The 27,689-nt window shown below is 53.9% G+C and overlaps 1 protein-coding gene across 1 annotated transcript; it reads left to right on the top strand.

Annotated features, from left to right (window-relative positions):
* Positions 1–17,605: 17,605 nt before the first annotated feature.
* Positions 17,606–27,036, top strand: SHISA8 (shisa family member 8; the record flags this gene model as incomplete). The annotated part of the gene is made up of 4 exons (XM_083860664.1): positions 17,606–18,697; positions 25,831–25,955; positions 26,061–26,201; positions 26,723–27,036. Exons 1-4 carry the CDS (start codon positions 18,150–18,152, stop codon positions 27,034–27,036), a joined length of 1,128 nt encoding a protein of 375 aa, XP_083716790.1. The 5' UTR covers positions 17,606–18,149.
* Positions 27,037–27,689: the final 653 nt, after the last annotated feature.

Below are 27,689 nucleotides of genomic sequence, written 5' to 3'. Positions count from 1 at the left end.
AAAAAACCCTTCCACCTCTCAGCTTCAATCAGCCTCCTTTTCCTTTGCTTAGTGTCAGGATCACTTCGGTCCACAAGCACACCAGGGAGAGGCTAAGATGTTGCACTGATTCATTTTCAAACACACACACACACACACACACACACACACACACACACACACACACACACACACCCCACAGAATTGCCGGAATTTTAGAGTGCTGAGGGCGCTGTGGGAGGGGGTACAGAGCCTGCCTGGGTATCTGGCACGGAGGGGGTTTCCTCACTGCCTTTGTGGGCTGATGCTCTCCCCTGGGGCCGCCCCCACAGCTCCTGGTTTTGCTGGCTGTGATCAGTGAGCAGTTTCCCAGGGGTATAAGGTGAGGGAACAGCCCAAAACCACCTGAGCAGCTGTGGTGAGCAGACAGAAGCTCTCCTGGCAGAAAGAGCTGGTCACAGGACAACCCCACATTCTCCCCATCACTGTGGAGTGAAGACACCACACTGGGTTTTCCACCCAAAACTAGATCTTGGCAACCAGATCAGTTGGACAGGGACTGCAATGCACTCAGCTTTACCTGCCTGGAGAAACTCCACCTGTGGAAAACCCCCTCCAAACCCTTGACACAGTCCCTTCCATCTGAGCCCTGGGGTGATGTCACCTGCCTCCAGAGCTACCTGCCAGACTGCAGGTGTACCTGGGCAGAGAGATGATACTGGAGTGTGAGGGAAACCCCCTTCCTGCCCCTTAGCAGCTGTCCCAAACGCTCTCAGGATGGCCAGGCCATTGTCTCCCAGAGTACCCTGGGGATGCAGGGACAGGGTTATGCTAGGCTGGGGGGATGGTCAGCCTCATGGAGGAGCATTCTCAGCCCTGCATTATGGCATGACGCTGGCCCTGTTCAGGGGATGCTCCAATCAAAAGCCCAAGGCAGGCATAGGGCAAACCTGCACATCCCCTGGGCTTTGGGGGGTAACTTCCTCCTCTCCCACATCAAGTGGGGTAATTTAAAACCCATTCTTCATCCTGGTCACAGCTAGCAAGGTGAGTAGAACCTTTCTGAGTGATACAAACCTCATGTGACACCTGAAGTGATCAGTGATGACAGGCAGATTGTGCGGGGAGAGCCTCTGCACTCCTTTCAAAGTGCCGCTGTGATAGGGACTGATCCCCCTCACTCCCAGACACACTTCCAAGGAATGCAGGGCTCTCCTCCTGCTGGGCAGCTGGCATTCCCAAAGGGCTGTGGAAGTGGACACAGGATGTGGAAAATCCCCAAAAGTATGGATCCAGTTTTGGACCCCTGCCCCTCAAAAAGGGTCACCTGGGCAGCAAGATGGCTGGTGCCAGAGCTAGAGCACATGGTGCAGCCTGCCCTGCTCCAAGCTGCATTGCATCCTCCCTTCCCTGTCCTGCCTTACGTTATTTCTTCTTTTTTTCCCTCTTTTTCTGAGCAGGGGTTTGTGATGAGAGCCCAGGGTGCAGCCACAGGGATGCAGAGGGAGGAGGTTGCCAGCACGGTGACAGAGCTCCATGTCCTTCATCTGCTGTCTCCAGTGTCAGCTGGCCACAGCTCCCTGGCTGCTGACAGGAGCTATTCTGAGCCTGGATCAATGGGAAAGTGTGAGGGTTTGGGTGACAGTCATAGGAGGCATGCTGGGAGGAGGGCTGCAGGCAGGGAAGAGCAGGTGGGATTTCTCAGGAGATTCCCCCATCTTTCCCCCCTATGCCTGCTGTCCTGTAAGGTTGCAATGATGCAGATGTCTTTCTCATTTCCTTCCCTACAGGGGTTGCAGTCTAAATGGGTTCCACTACCCAGAAGTGCTGGCATTTTGTGGAATGGTAAAACTCCAGGATGAAGGCACCTGCAGCCAAAAACTGTGGCCAAGACTGAGCTCAGGATGGCAATTTAAATAGCAGTTTACAGTGGGAGTGATACACAAAAGATCATCTTCCTCCTCCACCAAAAATAATTGCCATTATATTTTATGACAATAATAATATTTGGTAAGGCTGTTAATTCTTGTGAAGTGAGGATAATTTTAAAGCTGGTGATTTAAATGCAGCACTGCAGAAGTTTTTTTTATAATTAAAAAAAAAAAAAAAAAAAGCTGTTTTCCTTAACTAAAAGGTTTGCCTTCTCCATTAGCATTTCCAGTGATGTCCAGTAGTTTCCCATAAACAAATTTGCAGATGATACCAAGTTGGAGGGGAGTTTTGATCTGCTGGAGTGTAGGAAGACTCTACAGAGGGACTTGACAAGCTGGATCGAGAGGCTGAATCCAACAATATGGGGTTTAAAAAGACCAAGTGCTGGGTCCTGAACTTAGGCCACAACAACCCCCTGAGAAGCTACAGGTTGGGGACAGAGTGGCTGGACAGCAGTCAGGCAGAAAGGGACCTGGAGGTCCCTTTGACATCTGGTTGAATATGAGCCAGCATCCTGGTCTGCATCAGCAATAGTGTGGCCAGCAGGACTAGGGAAATGATTCTTCCCCTGTACTTGGCACTGGTTAGGCCATAACTTGAGTCCTGTGTCCACTTCTGGGCCCTTTAATTTAAAAAGGATACTGAGATGCTGGAGCATGTCCAGAGAAAGGCAATGAAGCTGGAGAGAAGGGGCTGGAGCACAAGTCCTATGAAGAGCAGCTGAGGAAGCTGGGGTTGTTTAGCCTGAAGAGGAGGATGCTCAGGGGTGACCTGATCACTCTCTACAAATACCTGAGAGAAGGCTGTGGCCAGGTGAGGGTTGGTGTCTTAGGTTGCAATATGTAACCAAAAAGGTTTATTCTATTCCATCTGTTGGGGAAACCGGTTGGGGAGATGTTTTCTTTACCTCTTGTATAACCCATTCCTCATAACTCCAGGAGAGAGGGGGCGGGGGCCTTCTGCTAATAAGCCAGCTGTTAAAACCAGGTGGAGCAATGTTCCTTACCTCTCCCACAAACCCATCTTCCCTCCAGGGGATATCTTCTGTTAATGGGCCATTAAGGCTCACCACATGACTGAAAACATTACATCATCCCATTGTGAGATGCGCCACCCAGTGGGGGGAGCCAACTGTTTCTACCTAGATAAAAAGTGAGACCCAGGAACACCAGGGATCTGGTTTTCCACTGGATTCCCAGAGGAAGACTAAACCCATTTTGCCATTACTGGACTCTTTCTACAAGATCATCTCTACTCCAACACAACCACACCTGCCACTCCAGGAAGACTTACTCTGAACTGCTTCCAACACCCTGACCAACAGGGTGTCAGGTCATGTTTCTGACTCTGTCAGGGTTTCTAGGATTTTTTTTGTTTGTTTATTTGCTTAGGGTTTTTTTGTACTACTGCATTTATATTCTTAATATGCCTAGTAAAGAACTGCTATTCCTATTCCCAAATCTTTGCCTGAAAGTCCTTAATTGCAAAATTATAATAATTTAGAAGGGGGGGTGGGGGGGCGGTTTACATTTTCCAGTCCAAGGGAAACTTCAGCTTTCCATGGCAGATACCTGTCTTCCCAAACCAAGACAGTTGGTGTCTTCTCCCAGGCAGCCAGCAACAGAAAAAGGAGGACACAATCTTAAGCTTCACCAGAGGAGGTTTAGGTTGGACATTAGGAGGAACTTCTTCAGAAAAAAGGGTAGTTGGGCATTGGAATGGGTTGCCCAGGGAGGTGGTGGAGTCAGTGTCCCTAGGGGTCTTTAAGGAAAGACTGGACATGACATTCAGTGCCATGGTCTGGTTCACATGATGGTGTTTGGTCACAGGTTGGACTCATCTATCTCAGAGGTCTTTTCCAATCTAATTGATTCAGTGATTCTGTGACAAGGACCCCAACCCTCACAGAAAGGATCCAGTCTCCTTCCCTGGAGAAGAATGAGCACATGACAGACAGCTGCAGCTAGTCACCCTTGCTGGTCCCTCATGGCCACCACTGCCTTCCCTTGAGGGTGGTCCTAGCTTATTTGCAGTGTGAATGCAAATTAGAGAGAGCATCATTTTGGCACTAGACAATCCTATCATGGACAGCCAGAAAGAACTGGAGCAGTGGATTGGGATGAGGGGGAAGAAGAGACCTGTCATCTCTCTCCCAAACCCTTTTCAGAGCCACAGCCCCAGCCTCTCCTACTCTCTTTATACACTCCTGACAAATTCCCTTTTGTCTTTCTTTCTGTCCCTCACCATTAATATCAAAATTAAATCTATAAATGCTTCTGGGGTGACACATTTCCCAGTGTATTCCCAGGAGTGGTCTCTCTGGGTTTCTGGTTTGCTCTCCAACTCCTCAATTATTTATCTCTGCAAGGGAACAGGAAAACAAACTCAGTGAAGCAAACTTCATGCCCTGTAGTGACACCATGAGTTATTAAAAATATAATAAAAATTCCCCAGTGAGTCATTTAAGAGCCACTTAAGCAGTTCCAACCACAGAGATGATAGTCATGACTCTTTACAGCCGGCATTGGCCAGGGAGGGCCAGGGGCAGGACAGAATCCGGATCCCCTCCAACAGGGGTGTTTTGGGGAAACCTTACTGGTGGACGGTAAACACTAAATGTCCTCATTTATAGTTTAAGGTAATTGCAAGCTCCCTGTAAGCCTCATATGTTCTGGGGTGGTGGAATGAGGTGATGCAGGGGATGTGGGAAGTTATGGGAACTGTGGTGGGATGCAGAGGATGAAAGAATGCAGGTGCATTTGAGGGATGCAGAGCAATGTGGGGCATGTGGTAGAAGGTGAGGAATGTGGTCAGAGGTGAGGGATGCAGAGCATACAGAGGAATACAACAGATGCAGGGATGAAGAAGATAGAGGGGATTGGGAGGACGCAGGGGGTGTAGAGGGATGTCCATCTGCATGGGCAGGTTGTGCCAGAGTGCTGTTGGGAACCCTATGCCCCAGCACTCTCCTGCCCACCTGAGCCCCATTCCAGCTCTGATGCCAAATGGCCACAGGAGCAGCAGTGAAAGAGCCCCCGTAAATACCACCTCCCTGTGACAGTGAGTGTCCACTGCAGCCAGTCAAGCACTGACCCCATGCTCAGGAGAGATCTCCTTGACTTCTCCACCTGCTGACTCTCACAGCCTGTCCCCTCTGCTCCCTCAACTGCAGGGACCTGCTGGGGCACATCCAGTTTTCCTGCTCCTGGCCCAGAGAGCAGCAGTGGCAATGCAGGAGATGGCTAAATGCTGTGCAGGGAGTATGTACAGCCCAGCATGGGCTCCAGTAGAAAGAAACTGTGCTGGAACCACTGGCCTTGGAGGTGTTAATAGGAGTTTATCCTTAGCTCATCCCTTGCTCTCAGCCCAAGTCCAGAGCACTCTGCAGCTAAAATGTTTATGCCTAAATTGTGACATGCTTTGAACTCAGGTTTATGTGCACTGTCACAGGGGCAATGTTGAAGCCTGTCTCGCTTCAAGGGATCCTGTGATCCAGCTTCTACTCACAAAGCCCAAGCAACAGGGTGGGTCCATGTGGATCCCTGTTGTCCCCCCTCTGCCCAGGAGCCAGCATGAAGCAAGTGCTCACTTGGGCAGTGCTTAACCCCTCGCTCCGCTGCCCCTGCAGCCCAGCACAGCGACTCTCTGCTCTCCTTCCATGCCGCTGGCACACTGGGCTCTGCTTCAGCTTGAATGCTGGGAAAAGCAAAGGGCATAATTTTAGGAGAAGCGTGTGAAATGTGTTCTGGCAGATCAGCCGAAGAGCTCTCCAGCGCAAGGAAAGCATTAACATTTGCAAAAGGTCCTTGCAACAAAGCAAGAAATTCCCAGCAGGCAAATCCAGATGTGGGGATGTAAAAGTCCTGGGATGCAGACGGCGATGGACAGGTCCACTGGTTTGGGAATGATACACAAGTGTCCTGGGAAAGAAATGTTCCTGGGCAGGAATGTTACACTGCAGAGATGAAATGGTGGAGGCAATCAGAGTGGGAGGTACTGCTTGCTGGGATTGACAGCACACAGAGGTGGAAGGGGATGGGATTTAAGCTTGATTGGGACAGGATCTCCCCTGGGTCTGAGCTCCTCTTCTCCTTCAGCCCCTCTCCCCCACATGATGGATTTGCAGAGAAAGGATGGGGAAAAAAAACCCTGAAGCCTGCAGCCTGTGATTCATCCTTACTATATTTGCACATATTATTAGAAAGATGAAAATATAGCCAGAGCTACAATTACAGATTTAGTAAGCAGGACTGCCTATTTCAGCATATACTGCTTCTCTCAATGACTCTAACTCTACATGGAACCAATTTACACCTTCACTAGCACTAAGGCATTGCCCTACACAGTCTACTTATATATCTAGGTGGATATATTCAGCAAGCTAGTCCTTCAGGGCAGCAGTGTTTGGGTTTTGATGTTGCCCACTCATCATGCTGTGCAATTGGCTGGTGCCTGCAAACCTCTGCCTCAACATTCAGTCTCCTGCTAATGCTCACCCAGATTTTGGGGATCTATTTGTCCATTAATGCCATAGGCAAGAGAAACTTGTTTGCTTGCTGCTTTGCAAGCCTTCTCTGTCCCTGACAGGGAGTTTGGAATTAATTAAGAAGGAGAGACCTGGAGCTTGCCAGCTCCTTGCTGTAACTCATCCCAAGCCTCCATATTTTATGAACAAATTATTATCAAACCCACAAGTCTGAACCCACAGATGGCAGTAACCATGACTGGCCCATATGAGCCCCTGTTCCATGCCTGGCTGGTGGGCTTTGTTCCCACCAGGTAGGAAAGTGGCTGATACCTCCCTGAAACACCTCTCTGTGCTATCCCATGTGAGGAGACCTGGTGCCCTCTGTGAGCCTGGGCACAGCATTCTGCTGCATGGGCTCTTCTTCCTTGCTGAACTGTTAAATGCAGTTGAGTGGATGGAATATCAGCTATAGGTCACTTGCTTGGTTTAAGACATTTTGGTTTGCTAATAAACCAGGTTTGTTTGATATTTTTCTGCCTGGAAAAGATGTCCTTCAAGGTTTAATAAAGCAGCAGGCAACTGTGTGACCTGAAGAAGACCAAATAAAATACCAGGTAACAGATGTGGTTTCTGGTCTCCTGCATGTCACTAACAAAGAAACTGTGTACTGACCCGCCTCGAAGTGTAAAAGCTCCCAGGTGTGCCAGTGTGGAGGGGCCAGGAAGGCAGCACTGGATTCCTGCTGCCAACCCAGAAAATTGTCTGTGTTTTCCCATGAGGTGGCAATGCAGTGTCTAGAGCAGCTTATGCCAGGGAGGTGAGGAAGATTCCAGGATCTGTCCTCTCTGGCTGCAGTGGGATATAACTCCACAGGGATGTGACCCCAACAGAGTGTGCAGTGACACAGATCTTTCCGCAGCAGTGCAGTGAACTGCCTGGCTGAGGTCTGCAGGGAAGATTTCCTTGTGTTATGTTTTCCTCCTTTTGCTGGAAGTAAGGGAGAACCTCTGCTTTTGGGTTTTTTTTGGTTGGTGGGTTTTTTTGGTTTTGTGGTTTTGGTTTTGTTTTGGTTTTTTGGGTTTGGTTTTTTTGTTTGTTTGTTTTCTCATTGCTTCAGCCCCAAGGAAGGAAAGGGAGGTTGCAAGGGAGCTGACTCTTGGGATAGTATGACAGGAAGCTCTGAGCAGAGGAGACCCCACTGTGGTTGTGTTTGCTGTGAGAGACATTGGAGACTCCACTTTTGGGATTGCAAAACACTGTGTGACCCCAACCACTCACCAGAGAGCTGATGGCACCCCTATTTCTGTCCCTGACCTCCAAGTGAACATGTGGGAGGTATTTTTATCCTCCTGCCAGCTCCCTTAGTCACCGGTACTTGCTTTAAATGGGTCAACAGGGAATAAAGATGCAGCAGCCCTTGCTCCCTTGCTGTCTATCTTGGAGCACATTTACCGGCAGCACTGACTCTTCCTCCTCTTGCACTCCATCCTGGCCAAGTGCTATCTGAGATCCAGGACAGAATTCCCCGGCCCAGGCAGCAGTCAGCTGCAATCAACTCCTCACTAAAGGCCGGTGGTGAGGCAGCCCCACTGCAGAGTTGCTGTGTACCAGGACAAGAGCTGTCTCCCGAGATAGTGGAGAGGAAGGTGGCTGCCCTGATGGGGGCAGACGCAATGTGTTGGGGTGGATGGATGCACAGGGGAAAGGGGGTAGCAGAAAAACTGCATCCATCTCACACACTCCAGATGCATGGGTACAGGGTGGCAGGGATGGCTTTAGGGCACTGAGGGCAGGCATGGCCCCTCTGAGCCATTTTGGGAAGGAGATGAGGTTCACTAGGAGAGTCCATAAGGTTTGCATCTGCTGCCAGCAAGGTCATGGAGCAAGTGTAATACATGATGACATCATTTCACAGCAATGACTCCAAAACCATGGTGATCTGCCTGGACACTGCCAGTCACTGCCATGATTCCCAGTGCTTGCTGCCTCACACATCTGTGCACCTTGTGACCATTGTGGCAGCACCATGGTTCACAAACTCACATTTGATGACCATCCTGCAAACTGTAGCAAAACATGAAGGGTTTAGAACCAGGGCTCTGCCTGAGCACCCCCCTGGCCCCAGCCCCACTGTGCTGTTGCAGCCCAGTTGATTCTGTGAGCAGTGATTCTCTCAGCAGCAGTGCTAGCTGGTCACCATTTAAACCATTTTAAATGGTTTGTTCCTAAAGGATGACAACAGAGCTTCATATCTGTTCCTGCCCAGCATTTCAAGGGTGGGATTTCCACTGCAGTTGCCTTTGTGGCCAACTCCTGGCTTAGAGGTAACAGCGCTGGACTCCAAGGTGACCTCAAGAGATGAGCATGGGGCAAGTGCAGCACCCAGGGAGATTTGGGCCTAATCCTTGTGACATCTTATACCCAGAGAGAGAGAAAAACAGCAGAAGATAAGCTGGATGCAGGGAGGAGGGGGGCAGAGGGGGCAATGGCTGACAGAACCAGGCAGTCACCTCCATCACACTTAAGGGAGTTCATTTTCCTCCTGTCTCCTCAGATCTGTCCTCCTGCTGTGCTTGCACAGAGCCATGCAGCTTGGCTGCCCTGGGGAAGAGGCAAAGGGAGGGGAACCTGCTCACTGGGAGATGTCCCAGAGAGGAGCCACAGCTCCAGGCACACTGTGCAGAAGAGATTCCACACTCTGATGTGAGCCAGATGGAGAGTGAAGGGCTGGCAGCCTGTCTGGGACCCCCACCACATGCAAGGAGAGTGGGGTGGGTGCCAGTAGCCCACCTCTCCCACTCTGGGGGGAAAGCATCCTTGCTGCAGGAGGAGACTGCAAAGCCCTTCCAGCAGCTCTCTCAGGAGGCCTTGGCACAGTGTTACCCTCAGGCACCTCAGGGCAGGAGCCAGGACTGTGGAAAGCAAAAACCTGGCATAAAGATTGTGAGAATAGAACAGAAAGAAGGAAAGAAGTGAAGTTTTGGAACTTTTCTTATTTCATCTCTGGCTCCTGAACCTCTAGACTACATTCATTTTACCTTTTCAAGTCTTTGTGAGAAGGATGACTAGAAACCCACACCTTGCTGATGAAGGCAGAGCCCCACGGGCGCTTTTGTGGGTGGAGAACCTGGCAGGGCCTTTGGAGCTCCGACTCCTTTGATTTCTAAAGCCACAGAGCCTGCCTGGCAGGCAGGGAGGGGAAAGTGGCACGAGAGTGGCAGTGAGGGCAGCATGGCTTGCAGTGGCATCCATCCCCTGAGGTAAAGCTGGTGCAATGGGGAAATGTCTCTGGTGATAAGTGGAAGATGGCAGAAGGGCCACTCAGGTGTTGCTAATTTTCAAGATGGAGCTTTTTTTGTCTTAGCAATTCTGTTGCTCAGCAAGGCATGACCTTTCTCTTCCACCACCAACCTGGCCACCCCTTCTCCTGCTGCCTGATAAAGGCAGGCTGATGGTGGCCAGTGTCACCAGGCAGCCAGCAAGCCTCCTATTCAGAGCTGAAGGACAATCTGGAAATGTGAGCTAAACATCTAAATATGAGATCAATACTAAAACATCCCCTGCCCCTCCAAAAAGCCATTTGGTATCTCTGATGCATGTACCACTTTCATACTGCAGGATGATGCAAGTGTCTGGGCTCTTCTCCTTCTCCTGAAGTGTTGGAAGTAGTTCACCTAGAGCAGCCTTGAGTTGTCAGTCTTCCCCATGAAACAGGGGCTCCAGCCTTCGCTCAAGAGGGACAAACGGAGGCAAGAGACCTCCCACGTTTGCAAATCTTTATCACTCTGCATCCTCCATGCCTCCCAAAATCATAGGCCCAGGGTCTGGTCTCAGTCTCCTAGATGCCAAGGGAGCAGAAATCAGGAGATGCTTCTGGCCATGCTGTGCTCAGTGACACATCTGTGCTAACGTGGAATCTCTGAGGCAGGCTGGGAAGCAGGTTCCTGAGCCAGCCTGGTTTCTGCCCAGGGTGTGGTTCCCTCTTCCCATGCCCCAGGCAGGACCCTGGGGAAGAGCTCTAGTCAAGCTCTTCTCCCAGCTCACAGCTCGGCACATGGCTTCCCTTTTCCAGTGGTAGAGGAGAAATCCACTGCTGGTGGATGCCAAGAGTTTATTTTTCTCTTCATATTTGCTATTACCTCCACTGGTTGTTACAACTACTGGCAAGATTTAAAAATTATCAGGGCAGCCATATCCCTGTATTTATCCACCTTGCTCCAGCAGCCACAACCCATCTCCAGCCAGGGCAGAAATCATTTTCTGCCTCCAAAAGGCTAATGGTACATCCTGAAACAGAGCATGAGGGGCAGAAAGCAAATGATGAGGCCAAGAGCAGCACCAGAGGGCAACTGCATAGCGTGTCCAAGGGCTCTTGTGATAAGATGAATGTCCAGCAGTGAGAGTCCCATTCAAAGGACATCAGGGACACTTGCCTCTGTAAAAACTCTGAGACTGTGAACTGGTCCTCCAAGAAGAGTGATGAGTGAGGATTAGCACCTGGGCAGCTTGAACACAGCTCTCCTCACTCAGTCACACGGTATCAGCCAGTTCTCAGGAGTTTACACAGCCCCCTCCACCTGCACCCCACCACACTCAAACAGCTGCAGAATTGAAAGCAGACCTGTCACATCCCCCATCCTGATCCCTCTCTGCTGCTTTTGGCATGTTTTTAATGGTCCAGTCTGAGATCTATCTATAGCCACATACAACTCTCTGTCTGGATTTTCAGTTTTTCTCTTGTTCTGCAGGTACTGCAGTTACTGAGCCCCTCATCCATCCTCAGAACTTTGCATACCTCACACAGACCTACAGAAATTATTTATTGGGAGCCAATATATTGCCTTTTTCCTTTTCTGTTTTTTTCCCCAACATTTGCCATGGATCTTCCTGCATCCCTGGTAATAGGAGTTTTCAGTGTGCCCTGGTCCCTTGTTCCCATTCAGTGGTGCACCCACAAGCTGTCCTTGTATTAAGTCTCAAAGCTACTCATGAATTTGCTCTTCCTGTGTGGAAAACACAGGACTTGTTTCACCTAAAGCTTGCTGCTGATGGGATCTGTCCTGTCCTTGGGTTAGGATGTGGGAGGCAGAAGGAATATGACATATCTGGTAGGAGTACCAAGGTGACTCCTGACTGCCGCAGCGAGGCTGCTGCCAGCGTGGCACAGGGACAGTTCCTTTGTGGAAAGTGGCATCCTCGAATTTTAGTCTCCCAAAAGACAGAGGCTTATTGCATGATGAAATGTCACCAGGGTAATGGCAGGACAACTGAAGCAAATCCCTGCCACTAATAGGATTGGGCCATCTTAAGCAGGTCTCACTCGCAAAGGCAGATCATGCCAAAAGGAAGTTGGCTTGAAAGCCCATAGGCTCCCAGTGGGCAAGGGAGCTCTGCTCACAGACAGCTCTCTGATAGCAAAGCCCTCTCCTTCCTCTGTAATCCAGTGAAAAGAGACATCAATGGACAAGTACATCCATCCTGGGACATTCTTGGGAAGCCAAGGGCACAGAGAGCCTGCAGTTTGCTGCTACAGAGGGGAAGAGGCAGCTTGGCACATATCAGTGCCTGTGGAAGGGCAGGCAGAGGAAAATGATAATCCCAAAGGCAGCACATCGCTCTGTGCAGAGGTGGTGCATGGGCATTGCACATCCACACCTCTGTGTTTTCTTTACCTTCTCACCCTTGTTCTCTTCCACTGGAAAAGCAAAACTGATCCCCTGCCCTTCCCTGGTTTTAATTAAGGATCTTTCCGGTCCTGTTCTGCTCACAAGTCTTACCTGGTATCTGCCTGAAGCTCCTCTTTCTCAGGACATATCCCTGGGTTTTTTCACCCCTTGGCATCTCAAGAAAGGGTAGGAGCCCAGTGGACCGGGTTCCAGTGGAGCCAGCCTTGCTGGAAAAGGGTTATTGTAACAGGAGGAGTGTGCTGAGCCGCTTCAAGTCTCTGCTGGAAGAGCCTGTCCCCTGGCACAGGGAAGAGCTGGCAGAGGGGGAGTTGGATGTGCTCCTGCTGCCAGTGTTCCACCAGTCATCCTCTGTTTCCATGTCTAAATGCTGGTCTTGTAGAAGCAAAGATTTCAACAACAATCATACTCTGCTACGACCACATGCACAGTTACATCTGCCTGGCCCAGACTTGTGCTATGTGTGGGTCATGAGCCCCTACATGTCTCTTGGTTCCAGGGGATGAGGAGATGAGGAGGGACAGCTGGTTTGCATGGAGGCATCCTGCCCTGCTGGCCAAGCCATGCTGCCCTGCAGGCTCCGAGCCGCCCGCAGCACCTGAGAGTACCTGGCCGCCGGCCAGCACCTGTGCCAGAGCCTGTGCTTGGCACGGCCGCCGTTCCCGAGGAGAGGCTCTGCCGCTGCTGCCGGTCTGACGCCGGGACAGCAGGCAGCACGCTGCTCCCGGCCATATGGCCTCCTCCTGCAGACCCTGCCTCGGCCGCCGGAACGGGCGCCCTAAATCCCCCATCCCAGCAAACCCCAACAGCTCGCTGCCACCACCACCATCTCAGCTCCTCAAGCACCGGAGGGGAAGCACTCGGTCCGTTTTGCTGCCACGGTCTGGTTTTTATTGCTCCACAGGCTAAAGCAGCCTGGGGCTGGCCCTGCTGCCTCCCATTCTTCCTGAAGCAGCCCTCCCTTCACACACAGCTGTTATGCTGATCCTTAAGGATGCCCTGCATTGCAATGGTTGCTCTCATCCTTTCTCTCTTTAGGTGCCTTATGGCCTAAAAGACTGTGGTTTGAATCAGCGCGTAGCAATGGGGTGGTTAGGGGTGAGAGCAGAGGGGGTGGAGAGAAGGAGTGTAGCCAGAGAGGCCACTGCACTGCTGAGTAAGCTGGGCTGTTCATTGCTCCTTCTAGGTGTTTACATGGCTTTTTAATGCTTGAAAAACTGGCAGAAACTTACTATAAATAGGAAAGGAGAGAATACCCAGGGTCCACCCAGGACAGCAGCAGGGACCTGCCACACAAGCCCAGCATAGTAGGAGGTTTGAGGCTGGGGTGCTCCTGCTCAGCCTGCAGACACCAGTGAGGGGACAGTTTTGGGTCCAACATCCCACTGACTGCCCTGAAGCTCATATGAGTGTAAAGGGGGCTGTAAAGACTCTTCAGCCATCCCCAACACAAACCTCTACACTGCACCAGCAAAACCCTTGAGCTAGGGAGCTGATGGGTATCAAGTGCCTACAAAGGGAGAGCATTTACCAGCACTGTCTCCAAGTCTAATCCTAAATGCAAAGCCCATATGCAGACAGCCTGGGGGTCACAGCTGATGCTTATGGACCTTTGTACTGTATGTGGAGGCATGGCTGGCCTCTAACAGTGGCAGCTGAGGGAGCCAGCTTCCAGCCCAGATCCTGCTTGCCCATACTGCAACTTAAATTAAAAATAAGCCCTTGCTTTGAGCTGATTTTCTCCTCATTCCTCCGGATGTCATTTGGATTCAAATCCAGCTGCCTTTGGGAAGTTGGAAGCTTGCAAATCTCAACTTTTGAATGTTTGCAGTTATGATGATAATGGTAAAGCACATATGCTTCTGTGTTCTCTATAGGCCATTATGAGGCACAGTTGTTCTTTTACAACCGTTTTACAGCTAGAGCATCAAGCACAGGCAGGAGAATAAAACCCTTGTGAACACTGGGCTGGAAATAGGGTGGATGGTGGCTGCTCTAGGTTCAGCCACCTCATCTCTGTGCCACCCCCAGTGCATTTAACTTTCCCCTGCTTTAGTTTTCCAACACCAGCAGCCCAAGATCTGCTTTGGTTTCCCTAATCCATTGAGTCTATGATAATGTGAGGAGAGGAGTAACATCTTATTGCACATTAGCCCAGCACCTGACCCCAGGGATCCCTAATTGCAGTCCAGGTGTCCCATATCCCAGTCCTAGACAATGGGTCTCATAAAACTCAGAACTTCCGAGCAGGATGCTGGTGGTCAAAGACATTTCTGTGACAGAGACAAAGGCAAGGGGAGACTCTTCCCTGGCTCTAGCCCCGCCTGGAACAGAACCAGCTTCAGCAGCTGAAGTTTCAGAAGGAAGCAGATTTCTCTGGTGTATCCTCAGGAATGGTGGGAGGTGTGGGGGAATGCACATGCCCCACATACCACCAGGGATGGTGGCAGGAGCTCTGACTCTCCTCTGCTTCCAAGCAGGGGACAGTGTCGCAGCCCATGCTGGAAGCTCTTCCTGACAGCCTTCCTTTGCCTTCAGCTCTTCCTAGCTGATGATGTCAGGCGTTAGCTGCTGATTTGCAAGCAGCAAAACCCACTCTGGCAGCACTCCTCAGCACACAACATGAGGTGCTGGAACGCTCCTATCACAGCACAGCTCTTTGAGATGGGGCATCCACCCCACAGCAGCACCCTTTCCCTCATTCCCCCCTCAGCCCTGAGTCCAGCTCAGTCCTGCACGATAAAAACAACTTTTTTTTTTTTTTTTTTTTTTTGGGGGGGAAGTGTCTCTGAGTCCTTGGATGGGGAGGGAGGGGGGGCTGGCTGGGTAGCTCTGAGGGTCCAAACACCTATTGCTGGCTTTTCTCAGGAGCTGACCACATCCCAAATCCTCCCACATTCAGGGGGGGTCCCAGGGGTTTACTTCACATTGATGATGGTGATGGCTCCCTCCTGCTCCTCGGGCAAGAGCCTGGCAGCTCTGCTGGGCTTGCAGCCCCATGATCAGCAGGAATGTGGGTCTGTCGGGCTCTCTGGCTGTGATAGAGAAGATCTTTCTCTGATTCTCCAGATCACCGTGCCCTGCCAGAAACAATCTGTTTACAGTGTTTGCGCTCAGCGTATCCCTCCCCACCCAGTGTTGAACTGCCTGTATATCCTATTTCTGCAGGCGCAGAGACACCCGTCTGTAGTCCGGGTGGCATTGTCACTACAATGAATATTTACGTGACATCCTCCAAGGCTGGTGGTCAAAATTTAACGGAGCTCTTCTCCCAAATCCCCGTCCCTAAAAACACTCGCGGATGTTGCAAGCATGTTGTTTTTCTCCGGAGGTCTCTGCTGACCTGGATTTTCCTGCGGGTCCTGCCGCTGCTTCCCCGTGCCGGGCTACAGGATTTCCCTTTCACAACCCCCTCATTTTGGGGATGCGGCTAGTGGGGGGGTCACTTATTTGACAGAGATGAGGTGACGGCTCAGCGGGGCTGCAGCCTCTGCTCCGCACGGAGCCAGCCCCGGCCGGCCCTACGAGCCGGGGACGTGCGGGGCGGGTGCTCCTCCGCACCGTGCCCTTGCCTTTGGTTTCCTCCTGGGTTGATGCACGTAGCTAACGCCTGCGAGCGGCTCTTACTCCCTCCTTCTTGCTCTCGGAAACCCTTAAAATCGGCTGCTTCACACTCGGTAAACACCCTCCCTCTCCGCCTTAAATCCGTTTCCTTTTTCCCAGGTCATGCCAGGCAACCATTTTCCCGCAAACTCCCCAGTTTCGGCCAGTTTTTCACTCTGCCTGTTAAGTCTGTTAAAGTCTGTGCCTGTCTGCCTGTTAAGTCTCCGGGCCCCCGGGGCGACTCTGCTGGCACACACGTCGGGAGCAATCACCCAATTGCTCCTGGTGCCTGGGAAACGATTGCTGGCGTTACCTGGGCAGCAGCAAACTTTGCTTGCGCAGCTTCTCTCAAGGCCGATGCTGCTTTCGGCTATTAGCGGTAACGACCCCCATGTCTGCAACTTCCAGACGATGGGGCCTTTCATCAGAGAGTCCTCCCAGATGCAGGGAAAGTGTGGCTTTTGGAGATGAGCAGTTTTCTTCCGCCTCACTAGATTTTTATATCTTTCAGGAAGCTCTGGAAGCTGCAAGCTACCTTACCTAATGGGTCTCTATTAGGCTGAGGCACTGGGGGCCAATCGGACACATCCCAGGCTCCAGCTGCTCTCCTCATCCATGCTTTCAACGCCTCTGACTTCTGCCAGACTCCAGATGGGAAGCAACCGGGGGCCTGCAGGGCTCGGGCTTGGTGAATAGGGAAAGGATATTTTATCCTCTAAATCCATCCCCCAGCAAAACACACAAGTGTTTCACCCTCGAGGAGGTGGGAAGCTTTTTGTGCAAAGTTCCAGCCTGAAATAGCAGATTGCCATGATGCACAGGCAGGATGATGATGAAGTGTTTCATCCCATGTGAGACCCTCAACCTGCCCCCTGTGATGTGGCAGGTAAGGCATAGCTCCTGAGGACAGGCTGGTCCAGTTTTGGCCTGAAGGAGGCACCTGCCAGAGGGAAGTGAGACCTGTTTAATCCCACCTCCATCATTATAATGTATTTTCGTATCGCCACTTGCCTGGGAGCTGGGGTCTCGTGTCAGCACTATGCCACCCAAGAGCAGCCACATCCCCCAGGCTAGAGTACCAACAGGGCAATGCATTATTCATCCTCTCTCACAGAGCATGGAGGGAATATATGCCCAAGAACACAGTGGTGATGCCAGATTTGCTGACTTTCCCTGGTACAGGATTTTAGGTCTAGAGGTGATGAGACTGCAGCCACAGCTCCCATATGTCACTGCCCCTCACCCCAACCACTGTTGTTACAGGCTGTACAATGTGTTAGTGCTGGGCAAGGGGCCTGATGACCCCTCAGTTTACCCCACCCTGCTCTTACCCCAGTGGCCCCAGAGCAAGAAAAGCAAATCATGCCCTTCTGGGAAAAGGAGCTGGCAGTGAGGATAAATGCCACCTCTATGGGTGGCACCAGCCAGAGACCAGAGCAGTGGGTGCACATTCCCCAGAGAGTCTGAACTTCGAAGTCCAAACACAGGGCCAGCCAGTGGCTGGCTGAAAATCATCGTGACTCTGTGGAGGATGACTTTCTAGGGGTGCCCCAGTAGCCTCCCACTTTGCCTCCTGTCGACAGCTCCCCTTGGGAGAGGCTCTGATGTTCACAAGGGACCGGGATGCTGCTCTCCTCCCTTCCCTAAGTGTCCCCTCGCTGAGGGGCTGCAGAAGGGCACCTCACCACCCCGGGGGCTCTGTCCCCCCCAGCACACACACACACCCCCCGTAGCACTAAGTGCCAGCTCCCGTCCGGGCGAGTGGGGGGCCGCGTGGGGCCTGCTGGTGCTCGGGGGCAGGCGGGCAGGGCAGGACCGGTGCCACGCGTGCCCGGCCGCCCGCGGCGGCTGCCCGACGGGGAGGGCCAGAGTCCTGCCGCCCGGAGGCGGCGAGGAGCCTGGCAAAGGACTCGGTGAAGGACCTTCTCCGGTTTCCTAGGGAGGCTGTCAGGAGGCGGGGGAGCCGAGCCCCCCGCGCCTCGCTGGCCGCGCCGGCTCCCTCCCCCTCTCCCCCGCACTCCTCCTCCTCCTGCTGCTGCTCCTCTTGCTCCTCCCGCCCTGGTGCGAAGGGCTTTTGCTGCTTTTCCCTTCTCTCTCCTCGGCGCGGAGCGCGGTGCCGGGAGGCACGGGCAGAGGCGCGGGGATGGGGCGGCCGCCGGCCCCCGAGCCACCCGCCCGCTCCCGCCGCCCGCCGCCGCGTCCCCTTCCCGGCCGGCGGGAGGTGGCGGCTCTCCCGTGCCGCCCGCCTCGTCCCCTGCTCTGAATCTCTCTCTTCCCATCGGCCGATCTGGGGAGAAACGGGGAGCGGGTACGTCCCCTCGCACTTTTTTTTTTTTTTTTCACCCACTTCTTTTTTTCCTATCCTTTTTGATTTCCCTCCATTACGCCCCCCTTCTCCCCAGCCCGTTTCTCCTTCATCGGGGCTCTTCGGCGGCCATGCGGCTGGTCCCGGGCGAGCGGCTCTAACTCGTCTCCTCGCCCGGATGGCCCCCCGGAGCCGCGGGCGGATGGAGCCGAGCTACGTCGTGGGTATCTGCTGCCTGGTGCTGCTGAAGCCGGGCCGGGTGTGGAGCGGCGAGCCCAGCACAGGGGGGCCCGGGGAGAGCGGGAACAGCAGCCAGGCACCGCCGCCGGAGACCACGGTCCCCGCGCCCACCGGAGCGGCACCACCGGGGGGGGACCGCTGCCGCGGGTACTACGACGTGATGGGGCAGTGGGACCCGCCGTTCAACTGCAACGCCGGCATCTACCAGTACTGCTGCGGGACCTGCGGGTACCGCTTCTGCTGCCAGTTCAAGCCCGGGAGGCTGGACCAGAGTGGCTGCTCCAACTATGACACCCCCAACTGGGTAAACACGGGCCAGCCGCCTGCCCGGGTGGACGAGACCCCCGAGGACCCCACTCGTGACAAGACCAACATGATCGTCTACATCATCTGCGGTGTGGTGGCCATCATGGTGCTGGTGGGCATCTTCACCAAGCTGGGCCTGGAGAAGGCACAGGGTCCCCAGACAGAGATGACCGTCTCCAGGTAAAGGGGTCCAGTCCTCCCATGTTCCCCACTTCATCTCCCCATGGGTGGCAGCTCATGTTCCTAGCCCGTTGCGTAGACTGAGCCCTGGCTTCACCTTGGGACTGCCAAGAGGGTGAGGTGAGATCCCTAAAATCCCTGTGCCAGCATGCTGAGACACCAGGGGGTGGGTTGGCTGCAGCCCACTAATCTAGTAGGGTGAGCTGGCAGCCAGGACAGCCTCCATGAGAAGGGGTGGTTGTACACCCATCTCCTCTCAAAATTATCTGCTCTGTCTCTTGAGGAGGCATGTCCCTGCTCTGGAGTGCCAACCCACCAGCCAGTGCGGGTGGGTAGCGTGAGCTATAGAATGTGGCTTTCCCCATCCCAACAAATCTGTGGTTCTCAATGTCCCAGGAAGGTGAGACCAGGGCTGACTGTGTGGGGTGAGTCTGGACTGCAGTCCCTTTGATCTCAGCCTTGCTTGCAGTGCTGGGGAGACGAGGTGGCAATGACAGTTCCACTGGCTGCTGTGCCAACTCCGTGTGCGTGTGTGCACACGCGCGTTGTGTGCATGTGCATGGGTGTGCCCTGGTGTCTGCTCTGTGCACCAGCTTGGGACACTGCCCTTGCAAGGGGTGACCACACTTATACCTCCTGCAGTGCACCCTCCAGTGGAAAGCTGGGCAGCTTCTTCCTGGAGCCCATGCCCTGTGGCTCCAACCCCTGCTTTTCAGCCCACTCCTGGAGCTGAGCAAAGGGCTGGCAGGGGGAAGGTCAAGGTGTCAGACACACTTTGGCACTGGAGAACCTCTGCATCTCCCCAGACTCCTGTGCTGCTGCTGTGGTTGTTGGTGTATCTTCCCCTCTCCCTCCTGCTGCCAATACACACTTCTCTCCCCATTTTGGGACTCAACTTTGCATCTTCCCAGTGAGGACATCAAGCCTGGAGAGAAACCCATTTTCATGTCATTTTGTTAAGGGATTTTAGCTTTTAAAAAAGGAAAAGCAGGGCTGGTGGAAATTATTTCATCAGGATGATCAGGCAGCTGTCCTGATTGCAACGCCCAACACCAACACTCTCTCTCCTTCCCCTGGGGCACCCTTCTTCCCCTGCCCATTTGGGACTTACGCAGCCACTGGGTGCTGCACCCTAAATCCAGACCCATCCTACTTCCTTCACCCACATAGGGGAGCAGAGGAGGTTGGAGGAGGGTCATACTGAGTCTGAAGGAGGGTCACAGGACCTTCCTGAGACACAAGAGGCAGTTTTTGGGGGATACATGTTGTGCCCTCACCTCGGCAGGGAGCCTGGCTCTGTGCTGCTACATGCCTGTGCCTCCCCCTGCATTGCCTGAGGAAGTGCTGGCACCTTGACAGGATCAATACGGCCTCTGCCAGCCTCCTGACCCCCCTTCCACCACATCTTTTTTTGGTCATCCTCCCCACCTCCTGGGAAGGAGATACTGTGCTCGAGGAGGCGTCAGACCCTGGGACACGCAGACCTGTGTACTCATCCCCTGACATTAGGTATTGCCTTCTCCCACCACCAGATGCTGGTGGGACTGCTGCGACTCACCAGGGGCTGTTTTCTGTGGGTAGCCTCAATTGTGCACTGCTGGAGCCGTGTGTTTCCCCTTGTCCACCCCCTCCCTCTAAACTCATGCAAGCCTGAATTTTCCCACTGAGTTTGGAGAGATAAGTGCCTGTTCTCCCTAAAGGCACAGATCTTTTGGGCACTAGCATACAGATTGGGAGAAGGCAAGTTTTTCTTGGCCAGCTTTGAGGGACAAAGTCAGAAGGGCACCTACATCACTGCAGAAGTCAGGAGAAGCCTTGCCCTCTTCTGTGCCCTGTGTCCTTCTGTGCAAGTTGTGAGCAGCTCTGGTTCCACATGGATGGTGACTGGCAAGCCCTGGCAGGGCACGAGTGGTGCATCAGGTGCAGAGCCCCAGGAACCAGGCAAGACACCAAGTTGACATGACTTCCTGGGTGCTGGGCTGATGGAGACAGTGCCAAAGGCTGGGTACGTGGCATCAGCATCCAAAAAGGAATGCTGTCACCTTCATTCCACTGTGCCTTGGCAGCTGGGGGAATACACTTCATCTTAACGCCTCTGAGACAGCAGGACTATTTCTACCTGCCTTGCCAATGTACCCACACATGGCTGAAAGCATGGGCAGTGCCACCCTGCCCCTCTCATGGTGCCTCAGATAGGAGCTTCTCATTTGCTCCTTGGGCACCGCATCGTGGGCTTGGGCCAGCTTCCTGTTGCATGGCTGTCTTGATTTCCATTCCTATCCCTCCCTCCCACTGGGGTTTTTCTGCTCCTGGGGAGCACTTCACACTGCCCTGGCCAGCTCACACCTCTGCTGCTTGCAGGTTTCTTGCTTGGGGGGTAAAGTCAACCACTTCTGCACCTCCAGATGTTGTTTGTCATGGTTCTGGCCCTGGTCCAAACCCAAGAAGAGTGACCAGGTGCAATTAGCTCCTCCCTGATGGAGACACCTGAGCCTGTGCCCAGCTTGTCCTGAGACCCCCACACCTTGGCCATCTCCAACATATCTTTGTCTCCTCATGGATTTGGCTGCTGGTTCACCCAGGGAAGCGGGTGCTCAAAAGACTGCAGCTACCTGGTTTGTCCTCCTGTCCTCATCCTCCTTCCTCCTGCAGGGCCTTATGGCAGCTCCCGCAATCGCCTCTCCTTCCTGCTCGGCTCATGCTTGGCATCTGTCCCCGGCACTCGCTTAGCCTGGCCAACCCTGCTTTGAGTCAGGAACACCTGCCTGTGTTTTTCTTCAGTCCCCGGATCTCTGAGGACACTGGGTCCTTGGGGGCCTCCAGAATCTGTCTGTGCCCATTACGTTGAGAGCAAGCACATGCCCCAGAAAACATTCTGGGTAGGAATTGCAATTTTATAGCTGGTGTGAACAATGCTATGGGAAGAGCTGGGCAAAGGGCAGCCTCCTAGGGAGGAGGGGGGATTCTGGAGAGGGGCAGAACAGGTGTCAGGAGCAGGTGCCCTGGCAGCTGCAGTAGGTAAGTGCTCAGTTTTGGTTTTTCATTCCCTGGGTCTCTCCATGCTATTTGGGTCCCCAAATTTGGCCCCACTGTGCATCCAGCCATGCTGCGTATTTTTCTGGCAATGCTCAAGTCTAGGGCCATGCCTGCAGTTGATGTCCATGGTAGCAGGTAGTGGTGAAGACCTAGAAAAAGTGTTTTCAGGCAGCGTGGTGTGCTACCACATGCTGCCCTGGCTCTCTGGGGGATGAAAGAGGACCCAGCTCCAGTAGGGAAGGAGACCTGGAGGTCTGTCCCTAGACTGAATGTAACATTTGGGGATGCTCATTTCCACTTGGCCCAAACTCCAATATCCTCTGCTACAACTCCCGTTTTGCAAAGACACCTTCAGAACCCCAAGCTTTCCTGAGCATCCCTGAGTGTACTAGCCCACTGGGCAGGTGTCCTGCAGTGCCTGTGCTGCTCAGTTGCATGGATGGGCACCCCTGCCCTGAGCAGACACGTGGTAAGCTGTGGGAAATGTCTCCCTCGGGAGGTGAAGATGAGGCTCTCACTGGGCACAGAGGTGGTGTTACCAGCCAGGATGCTCACCTGTGGCTGCAGCATGCTCTTTGCCTCCTGCAATGCTACACATCTGCTAGAAACCTCATCATCCTGCTCATCCAGTGGCTGCCACCTTCTGTGTCCCCAACAAGGGTTCACTCCAGCTCATGGCAATGTCACTTCACCCCATCAGTCTGTCATCTCTCCTCTCTTCTGGAGGCTGTGCTCCTGTCTCCCCTCCATTGCTCCCTGCCCCTTTTCCAGGGCTTGCATACTCTCTCCTGCTGGGCTTGTTAGGTATGGGGCTTGGGCTTCCCAAAAGTGAGTCAGGCCCTGGGCTGGGCTGCCGTGCCCAGGTCAGTGTCCTGTTCCCACACAGGCATATCCCTTGGACCAGGAACACTGAGTGTTTCATGCATAGCTTCTGCTGTGAAGCTCTCTTGGCCTCCATCACCATTGCTTCTGGATCTGCCTCTGTGCTTGGTCTCAGGTCTTGCACTAGGCTGGTTTGGGGCATCTTTGTTGCACCCTTAAGCAGAACTAGGCTTGCCATGGAGGTGGCTGCATACCTGCCCAGTTGGCGCTCAGGCAAGCTGGGTGGCAACGCACCTGCACACATGTGCCCTGCATCCATAGCCAGAAAGTGGATGGAGGCCACTGAATGGTACCATTCATCAGGGCTTTTTGCAAATGAGCAGTGCAGGTCTAAAGCTACATCTGCTCTCCGTTCCCCTCTTCCATCTGCACTCCAGATCTATCTTGGTGTCGCAGACTACCAGGTGAACTAGGGAGATGTGGCCTGACCTTCCTCAAGCCCCCCCAATCACAGGACCAGACTGAGGCTTAAAACCCCCAAAGTGATGTTCAGTGAGACAACAGCTCCTCCATAGTGTCACCCTCTGTGTCCACCTTCCCTGCACTGTATCACCTGCACTGGGGATGAGCCAAGGAAGGGGTGCAGCCCCTGTGAGCTCTAGTGGCAGCCCTGGCCAGTGGCACTACTCATGGTGCAAGGGCAGAGTGTATCCAAGTGTTGCTGCTAGTGGGGACTCGTGCACTTCTCACTTTAGCAAAACGGCCCTGAGCAGTCAGCACCGAGGGCACGTTTATGAGAAAGAGCATTGATGGATTTATGTGGAGAGAAGTCATAGACAATGGATTGCTCAAGCTTCATAAATAGACCCAAGGAAAAGAAAAAAATAATTTAAAAAATAGGTCAAATCGAATTGAACTTCCTGTCGAAACAAGCCTGTTTGAGCACTGGCCCTGGGGACAGGCAAGAACAGGCAGCATCCAGTGGGGAGGGGCTGGTGAGCAGTGCACCCCAGGGAAGGTGGGAGTTGACAGGGCAGCAGCTCCCTGAGTTGACAGCCCACACCCATGGCCTCGGGGGACCTGCCTCCCCCTGCCCTGCCTAGGCACAGCCCACTGCCCACCCAGGCTTGTGCCCAGAGTTTCTCCAACTGCAGCATCCATGGCCTGAACCCTGGTTGGGTCAGTCTGTTGCATGAAGGCTCCTGAGGAGTTGGAGATTTTGAATGGCTGCAGGATGGAGATGCCACAGCCTCCCCAGGCAGCCTGGTCAAGCATTTAACTACTCCCGCAGGAAGAATAATGTTTCTTCTGTTTAAACAGTATTTCCTGTTTCTGTTTGCACCTGTCACCTCTTGTCAGCTTGACACTGTTCTTGTTGCACCCTCCCTTCAGATACTCATGTACATTGATAAAATCCCCCCAGACCTTCTCTTTTCCAGGCTGAACAGTCTCAGCTCTCTCAGCCTCTCCTCATATAAAAGATGCTCCAGTCCCATCTTTGTGTCCCTTCCCTGGACTCTCTCCTGTACATCCATGGTTCTCCTGTATTGAGCTGGAGCCAGTACTCCAGAGGTGTGGCCTTACCTGCTGAGCAGAGAGGAAGGATTACCTTCCTTAGACCTGCTGGCAACACCTTGCCTAATGCAGACCAGGAAACCATTCAGCACCTTTGTCCCAAGGGCACTCTGCTGGCTCATGATCAAATTGGTGTCCAACAGGATCCCCAGGCTCTTTTTGACCAAGCTGCCTTCCAGCTGGTCAGTTGCCAGGGTTTGTTCCTCACTCATTTCAATTTTTTCAGCTCTATCAGGGTTCTCTTGGCCCATCTAGAGATTAAGCTTCCCAAGAATGATGTGAAATTAACCCACAGGGCAAGTGACCCTTCCTTGTAGCTTTGCTCTTGCTCCTGCCCTGTAATCCAAACTGGGAGGGAAAAGGCTCCCTCAGGTCCCCACAAGCATAAGCATTCCCTAGGATGCTTATGACAATTCATTGATTTCTCCCTTGTTCTAACTGCTTTTCCTGGAAATTCTGAGCGTCATGTTCGCTAGGTATTTGAGCACTCGGGTGCCATGAGCTGACACATCTACCAAGTCAGGATTATTCCCCCCTTTGTCTCCAATTTGCATTTATGCATGTTGAGTTTAATCTGCTGTTTTATCATCCAACCACTCGCTAACCATCACGGTGTGTGTCTGTAAGCCAGCCAGTGCCTTCGAGGCACGAGGCATGCTGACAGTGAGCTGGGGATTAGTGAGCCAAAAAAAGCCCTGAATGGACACCCCTGCACTCTTGCAGTCATGCAGCAATGGTCTCTGCAGGAGAAATGGTGTGTTTTCTCATCATAAAGCCCTGTGCCAGCAGAAGCATTCCATCCTGTCCTGGGACTTGCTGCCAAAGGCTGCAGTGGCATGTGGCTAGGTCCTGCTCCAGCACTGCCAATATCTGTCCTCCCTCTGTCATTGCAGTTGTACCCTCCTCCGGCACCAGCAGCATTGGTGTACCTTGCTCTGGCATTGCTGGCATGCCCTGCTCCAGCACCACCGCTGTGACCCCAACTCTGGTACTGCCAGTGTGCTCCGCTCTGGCATGGCTGCTGCGCCCCACCCTGGCATTGCCTGCATGCCCTGCTCTGGCACTGCCAGCGTGCTGTGATGGGACTGCAGAATCTCTATCCATGAATGTTAAACGAAATAAGGCTCTATCTTACGTAATCGTGTTTAATGCTGTTACTTACAAGGAGGGCGCGTTATGCACAGACAGTGCCTGCACCAGAGGCTGCCAATAGTTTATTTCCTTCCCCGAAGGGACACAAGTGGCTTCTCTATTCCCTTCCTTGGGGTCTTCTCTGTTTTGAAGGGACTTGAGTGGAGGTGTTGCCTTCTCTCCCCTCTTCCACCAGGCTCTCACTCTAGGGGAGCATCCCAGAGATATTGCCCCAGCTTCCATCAGAGGAGTTTCCTCTGTCTCAGTTCATCGTACCTTCAGCCTGCTCCAAGCCATGCATCTCCTTCAACACTCTTACCCACTGATGACCCTGGCTCTGGGAGGGCTCAGCCCCAGTCAGATCCCAGTTAGTTGTTAGACACATTAGCCCTCCTGCAAAAGCTGGATTAGTAGCCTGGGTGCACTCTGGGGTGCACTCCTACCAGTGGATCTTTCCTACCCCCAGGCTGCCTAGCTCTGTCTTCAAAAAGTGGAGTTCAGGGCTGGAATGCATTAGGGGTCCCAGGGGAGCAGGATATTGTTCTAACAGCCCTTCACCCCCTCTCCAGGACACTGACAGATCTGCTGAAGCAGCCAGGTCACAGCCCCTCTGAGACCATGGACAACCTCATGGGGGGTGTGCAGGTCCCGCTGGATGAGGGGCTGGCCCGGGGACCCCCCAGAAACAGCACAGGTAAGGCGCTGGTGTGATGGGGAAAAGTAAGTTCCCTCAAGTGAATAAATGCAGTAGGAGGGTGCAGCCTATTGCTGAGCTCCCCACCCATCTCTGTCCCTCCAGACAAACCACCCTTGAACAACACGGTGGCCATTGTCCCCTCACTGGGGCGGCCCCACAGCCACGGCAAGCACCTGCCGCTGGCCAGCAGCCTGGGCCTCTCAGCCCCGGACTACACTTCCTACACCAGCCTCAAGGTTGGAGGTGAGTGCCGCTGCCGTGTGGGGCGGGATGGTGGCCGGGGGCATGCACCCTGTTGACCCCAAAAACTAAGTGAGGAGGGGCACGGGGCTCACAAAGGGGCACAGGCAGGACAAGCATCCCAGTGTCCCAATACTCCTGGGGCTGCTCACACCAGAAACTCTGCAGCTCCTGCACCACTCCAACCAGCCTGCTGTGCTGCCCAGTCCAGGGTTCCCCGCAGATCCAGTGTCCTTTCTTAGTCAGCCAGGACCCAGGATCTCACACAGACCTGAAGCACTGCCTTACCCCATCAGGGTTCAGGATCCACATGGACCCGCTGTACTGCCCAGCAATCGATTCGCTGGGATCTCCCAAAAGCGCTGCCCAGCCAGTTCATTGCCGATATCCCCCCTGCCAACCAGCACCCAGAATCCCTCCTACAGCCCCGTCCCGCCTTCTCCACCCCTGTCCCCTCGCTGGTCCCGCCGTGCCCGGCAGCAGGGGGTCCCTGCAGGGGTGACCCTGCACGCCTGTCTCCACAGAGAGCGCCACGGAGGACTTCTACAGGCGGTTCGGGGGGCTGGAGCCACCGCCCGCCAGCGCACTGACCTTCCCAGCCGAGCCCTCGATGCTGTCCGAGGGCTGCCCCCTGCCCAAGGCCAAGGGCCCGAAGGTGCCGGGGGGTCTGGCGCTCCCGGGGGGCTGGGAGGGGCGCCCCCATCGCGGCCCCCGCCGGCCGGGCCCGGCCCCGCTGCGCCCTGAGGGGCCGCCCGAGGCCTTCGCTCCCTCCGCCTCGCTTTACGGGCAGCACCCCCGGCACCTCACCACCAACAGCAAGACCGAGGTCACCGTCTGACGGCCAGTGCCACCGGGGCGTGGGGCTGCCCCCTCACGCCGAGTTGATGTCATCGGGGGCAGCGCGCCGGAGGAGAGCACCGCAGGACTTGGAGAACTGCGGCCCTGGCCGGAGCGGGAGACGCGCCGTCCTTCCTGGCCCCAGGGACGGCGACTTTCAGGGCCCTTCACCATCGAGGAGGCATTAGGGACTCCTCCGAGCAACAAGTTTCAGGCTTTCCCAGTCCACGCCCGGAAGAGGCTGAGCCGGGGACACACTGGCAGAGCCGTACGCTGCTCAGGGGACGGGGCCAACGCTGGACCGACCGACTGGGACAGATCCTGCCGGGGCCAGGTCACCCCCACCTGGCTCCTCTGACCGCGTGCGGGGAACAGCAATGGACTCAAAGCACCGCCCCTATGCTGCCAGCAAAGACTGAGCAGCCCCTTCCCCTCCTCAGCCTCCTACCTTCCCCACTGCCCCACCCTCCACCTTATCAATAAATAGCACATTAAACTGTATGGCCCCGATACGATTCGGCTGGGGAATTTCACACTGCTCAGAAAATCTTCCCCCGGAGCAGCAGGGCACAAAGACCACTCCCCCACAGGGCCTGGGGAATCCCCTGTGATAGGGGATAGGGTGGGAACACAGCATCCAGGCCCGACTGCAAA

This window comes from Zosterops lateralis (assembly GCF_965231275.1).
Source record: "Zosterops lateralis genome assembly, chromosome: 4".
In the NCBI taxonomy this organism is placed as follows: Eukaryota; Metazoa; Chordata; class Aves; order Passeriformes; family Zosteropidae; genus Zosterops; species Zosterops lateralis.
This window is presented reverse-complemented; position numbering and strand designations above follow the sequence as displayed.